The sequence below is a fragment of the Nanorana parkeri genome, unplaced genomic scaffold (genome assembly GCF_000935625.1).
Source record: "Nanorana parkeri isolate BGI_ZX_2015 unplaced genomic scaffold, ASM93562v1 scaffold1354, whole genome shotgun sequence".
In the NCBI taxonomy this organism is placed as follows: domain Eukaryota; kingdom Metazoa; phylum Chordata; class Amphibia; order Anura; family Dicroglossidae; genus Nanorana; species Nanorana parkeri.
This window is the reverse complement of record NW_017307622.1, coordinates 111,469-117,237: the sequence shown is the minus strand read 5'-3', so window position 1 is coordinate 117,237 and position 5,769 is coordinate 111,469. Positions and strand designations below refer to the sequence as shown.

General features: G+C 52.3%; 1 protein-coding gene across 1 annotated transcript in view; it reads right to left on the bottom strand.

The window, feature by feature from the left end:
- Positions 1–4,014, bottom strand: part of SPAG17 (sperm associated antigen 17) — a 92,090-nt gene extending 88,076 nt beyond the window's left edge. The window contains exons 1-4 of the mRNA XM_018569550.1: positions 3,881–4,014; positions 3,466–3,690; positions 1,262–1,439; positions 249–308 (exon numbers count right to left, since the gene is read on the bottom strand). Of these exons, the coding sequence (XP_018425052.1) occupies positions 249–308; positions 1,262–1,439; positions 3,466–3,690; positions 3,881–4,014 (597 nt within the window). The remainder of the gene's footprint in view (positions 1–248; positions 309–1,261; positions 1,440–3,465; positions 3,691–3,880) is intronic.
- Between the last annotated feature and the right edge of the window lie 1,755 nt (positions 4,015–5,769).

Sequence of the window (5,769 nt, the reverse complement as noted above, 5' to 3'; positions counted from 1 at the left end):
CCGTATTTTTATATATTGGCTTAAAACTGAGATGCATTAAAATTTATGGGGCATGTCCGGGTGAAAACGCAAGCACAATATTTTGGTAATGGAGCGATTTGCTGGCCCCCCGGGCTCTGCCAAATTCTTCATATATACGGTTTGTGAGGGTCGCTGTGAATAATCGCGGCGTTTTATGTGCGTTACGCTGGAACAGGACGCAGATCTCCTCCCTAGATCACCCAGCAAAACAAAACGCCATCTCTTACCTCGTAATACAAAGGGGCGTCCTTGGATTTCTTGATCTTGGGGTTTCCCAGCTCGTGGACCTGAAGAATAAATAAATACGGCCCGCTGGTAAACGTTTCGTCTTTCTAAAACGACTTCGGCAAAAACATTTTTTTTTACTTAAAGCGGAACTCCGGAGGGCGAAAATACATGTATGGGAGCCGCTTTACCTGCCAAAGGACTTGTATCTCTGTCCATCCAGCCCTGAGATTTACACAGCTGCACAGCACTGGGGAGGACACCTGAGTCTTCTCAGTTCAGTAACACTTAGGCCTCATTCACACAGCTTACTGCCGGCCCGTACAGATCTGTGCGGCGTGCACGGCCGTATCGGGACGCTCCCGGGAAGGACAGGTGCTGCGTGTGATTAGTACGCAGCCCCCGTCCTTCTCTATGGGACTACGTGCAGGTGAGCGTACTCGTACGCTGACAGGATGCATCCTGTCTGCGTCCGAGCCAGGAAACACGCACCTCTACGGCCGCGTAATCCCATAGAGAAGGACGCGGGCTGCGTACTAATCACACGCAGCACCTGTCCTTCCCGGGAGCGGCCCGATACGTCCGTGCACGCAGCGCGGAGCTGTATGTGCCGGCCGATTACAGTGTGAATTAGGCCTTAGGGTTTTAGGGGTTAGCATGCTGTTTATACAGACATAAGTGCAACATCCATTCTCATATATTATGCTGCAATTACTAGTTCTGCCACTAGGTGGCAGTGTCAGCTGAAATGCTGGTATAATGTAATGGCTATGATGTCATTTCCTGTCTCTGTGTTCCTGCTTCCTATAAACACAAGAAGGGCTCCATCTAGTGGCCATATTGCAGTGTGAATGTAGATTTTCTCATGACAAATGGCCCCGGGAACTTTTTATAAATACACCCCTATGAGATTGTTTCTGAGCAACCAAAAATACATTCCCTCCTGTATAGCATGAACATTACCCCACCAGGTACCAATATTCTGCTGCTGTCCATAGACAATGAGGCTCCATACCTGCTCCAGAACCTTGTCCCAGGATACCAGACTGAAGAGCCTGCGCTGGGGGGCCCAAACGGCTTGTGACAGGGCCCGCGTGTGCACTTCATCCTCCTGCTGGTTCTCCACCACGAAAGAGATGCTCACTTTCCAATTCTCCTGCAATGACAAGACCGGTGCAGAGCTTAGACACCAGCTGCAAGGAAATACATCTAGATTTCATTTCTATATGTGTGAATGTGATCAGAACCAGCCACCAGGGGGCGCAGCTAGTGAACCTGCCCCCTCACGTTGTCATACAGGTTTGCCTCTGAAGGGTAGCTGTGTGTGTGCTGTTATTTGGTTGTATTCTCTCCCTGTCAGAGCAGACATGTCAGCCCGGGCTGTAAGGCTCCCCTACAGAAGCCCGGGCTGTAAGGCTCCCTTATAGAAGCCCGGGCTGTAAGGCTCCCCTATAGAAGCCCGGGCTGTAAGGCTCCCCTACAGAAGCCCGGGCTGTAAGGCTCCCCTATAGAAGCCCGGGCTGTAAGGCTCCCCTATAGAAGCCCAGGCTGTAAGGCTCCCCTATAGAAGCCCGGGCTTTAAGGCTACCCTATAGAAGCCCGGGCTGTAAGGCTCCCCTATAAAAGCTGACCTATCTACACCCTGATCTCAAGGCTGAAAGTTGACATTAAAAAACCAGCCCATACATGGACAATGTAGGAGACGGGGGATGGAAAGACAGCAAACGGTGGAGAATGCGGGCATACCACACACCCAGACATGTCCAATGTAGAAGATCCTTCAGCAAGATGATCTTTTCCATGCAGTAGAGTTTAACGGCACGGGCAGAGGGGCAGAGGGGCAGGGGGGGGGGAGTTTTCTTTCCTTGCTTTGCAGCAATTGCCTGATTTCCATTTTTAAACACAGAGCTTTGCTTTAATACTATGTAAATATTTAATAGTCCTTAAAGGTGAAAGTCCAACCCAAACTTAGTTCTGGATATCTAGAGAAAAGTTAGAATCCCCGTTAGGTAGGGATGAGACATGAGAATAAATAGAAAACTAAAGAAAACATAATTAGGGGGATGATCTACAAATCTTCTGCTCAGCCATACCGGAGTGAATGCTGTTTGTGCACCATTCCTGCCACTAGAGGGCGCATTGGCATTTGCTCAGCACATGGCTGGGTGGAAGATTTATGAATCAGCCCCTTGGTGTACTTGTCACATGGGAGGGCCGCTCCATACAACAATTCTTAATAATAATGATAATGGATAGGAATAAGGGCACAGAGTGAAAATTGTAGTGTTCTCTCACTATGGTGGTCAGTGGGAAGAATGCTCCTCATTGGTGGTCAGTGGGAAGAATGCTCCTTTCATTGGGGGTCAGTGGGAAGAATGCTCCTCATTGGTGGTCAGTGGGGAAGAATATGAGTTTTTCTGCCGGTGGAGAGACGAGGGAGCCGCAGATTTCACGCCGCCGCCAAGACTAACGCCTTCTAACAACGAGGAACAAGCCGCCGCTCGCTGCAGATGTTTAACGGCTCAGCTACGCGCTTGTGACAGCCATTGTTGCGCGGGTATAAAGGGGACGCTCCGGGCGGAACTGAAGCCTTGGAAAGGGAGCGCGGTCTGCCAATTTAACCCTTTCGTGACCAGATGAGACGCCCAGGCCACATTTGCTGCAACTGTTAACATGACAATAATTATATTATTGAACTTTCTGTAATAAAGACCGGTCACTGCTGCTCTCCTTCCTTGTGCAGGGTGACTGGTCTTGTCTCTGCCCCCTCCTGTAATAAAGACCGGTCACTGCTGCCCTCTCTCCTTGTGCAGGGTGACTGGTCTTGTCTCTGCCCCCTCCTGTAATAAAGACCGGTCACTGCTGCTCTCTCTCCTTGTGCAGGGTGACTGGTCTTGTCTCCGCCCCCTCCTGTAATACAGACCGGTCACTGCTGCTCTCTCTCCGTGTACCCCCTGGTCTTGTCTCCACCCCATTCTGTAGTTTTCTGCAGGTAGCCTGTAGTGGGTGGTACTTGTGCATTAGTAGACTAGCTTGGAGTCCTTAGAGGAAGCAAACATCCTGAGGGTGACAACACTGGCCCTGCGTAGGGAGTCCCACAGGGAGCATTGTCACCCTAAGGCAGGAAAGACGGGAACTGGCAGGATCACTGGGTAGAATAGAATGACCTCATGCAATGTTTGTAAGGGCTTTATGGTGCCCAAGGTCCATTGACAGCACCTGATATACCCAAACTGCATATTGACAGGCAGGAGTGCGGTCTGTAGCCAGGCAGGAGCGCGGTCTGTAGACAGGCAGGAGCGTGGTCTGTAGCCAGGCAGGAGCGCGGCCTGTAGCCAGGCAGGAGCGCGGCCTGTAGCCAGGCAGGAGCGCGGTCTGTAGCCAGGCAGGAGCGCGGTCTGTAGACAGGCAGGAGCGCGGTCTGTAGACAGGCAGGAGCGCGGTCTGTAGACAGGCAGGAGCGCGGTCTGTAGACAGGCATTGTGGACAGGCTGTGATCAGGCAGGAGGTTTTTAGGCAGAGACACAAGGATGGCTGAAGCGTCCAGGAGGCAGGACAGGGTGGTAACAGCAGGAACTGTACATCCAGCACTGAAGGGACTCGGGAGATATAGAATATAATTGATATTTGTCACCTGATGATGTCATAGACAAACGTGATCAATCCTCTGATGTAATACCAGTTTAGGCCACTAGGTGTCTCCGGCATGTACCTGAGTACAGGAACCTTGACTGTTGGTGGAAGGTACCTGCACTGGTGATGCAACATGGCCCCGATAGCTCCTCCCCCACCCCCAAATCCCGGTCACCTGCCAACACAGTGCCAAGCCCCTCGCACATCACCCAATGCAATATGGGGGCAGCAGCCAATCCTGTTGCAGCGTTGGATGCGTCGCGGGCGACGTTCACACATTCTACAAAGTGACCCGCGTCTGGTCCTCTAAGGCCAGGTTCTCACCTGGGCGTTTTGTAGCGCGTTCCTACGCTCTGCAAAACGCTCAAACAGCGAAATCCCATTATTTCCTATGGGTATGGTTCACACCTGGGCGTAATACAGGCCGTATGAACGCCCTACAAAACGCCCTACGCCCAAAGAAGTACAGGAGCTTCTTTGGGGCGTATTTGCCGCGCGTTTCCATTTGGATACAGCCAGGTAGCCCTTGGAAACGCGCGCTTGTGGCACGGTTTTTTTACCGCGAATCACGGTAAAAACACGCAGCACGAAACGCGAGACAAACACGCATATTCGATACGCCTAGGTGTGAACCCGGCCTAAAGCCCATTCACACCGCGTGTGTTGGGCCAACTCAGATCCAACGCAGTGACCAGCAGAAATCCATCGTTCCCAATAGGCCCAGTTCACAACACTGTGCTGCACTGATTCACCCTGGGTGAAAATGGAGCATGCTGCATGTAAACGTAGCGACAGTGCAAAATAGTACAACGCATGGGTCTCCCGAAGTAACGCCCATCAACGGCTAGACCGTACGGGAGGCCTCGCAGGTGCAGGACAGCTGGGACTTGTAGTTCCTCAACGGCTGCTAACCTATAAAGCGTCTTCACTGATGAGCCCCAGTGGGGGGTGAAGAGTTGCTCCATCACTGCACCACCCCGATGATTCCACACCGCCTCCTCGGCCTGGTTCACATTTGGTGAAACCCTCAATACAATCATTGTGTTCCGATCGGAAATACGCCCAGGCAGACACAGCTGCGCTCGCGGCAGAGCCCGGGGAGGCACAGGACGCGCTGCGGCTGCCTGTCATATGGCGCCTTTAACACATTCGATACAAAACCGGGGGGGCCCTATTAACAAGGAGGCCACTCAATCCTTTGACCGTTACTTTTTATATATTTCAACCGCGTCGATTTTACTAACCTAACAGAACGCGTCGCAGCTTTTCCCCCAAATGATCGGAGGTGTTAGGACATCGGACTTAGAGATTACATTTGAGCATCCCAAATAAGTTCAGAGGGGCGCTGAATGCCGCTGGTCACTGCTGCTCTCTCTCCTTGTACAGGGTGACAGGTCTTGTCTCCGCCCCCTCCTGTAATAAAGACCGCTCACTGCTGCTCTCTCCTTGTGCAGGGTGACTGGTCTTGTCTCCGCCCCCTCCTGTAATAAAGACCGGTCACTGCTGCTCTCTCTGCTTGTGCAGGGTGACTGGCCTTGTCTCCGCCCCTCCTGTAATAAAGACCGCTCACTGCTGCTCTCTGTCCTTGTGGCGGGTCACTGGTCTAGTCTCTGCCCCCCTCCTGTAATAATGACCGCTCACTGCTGCTCTTTCTGCTTGTGCAGGGTGACTGGTCTTGTCTCCGCCCCCTCCTGTAATAAAGACCGGTCACTGCTGCTCTCTCCTTGTGCAGGGTGACTGGTCTTGTCTCCGCCCCCTCCTGTAATAAAGACCGCCCACTGCTGCTCTCTCTCTCCTTGTGCAGGGTGACTGGTCTTGTCATTTGGGGCACACAAAATAGAGCCGGGTGTTGGGAATAAGTGCGGAGAATGTGGCGGGCGGCGTTTCCCC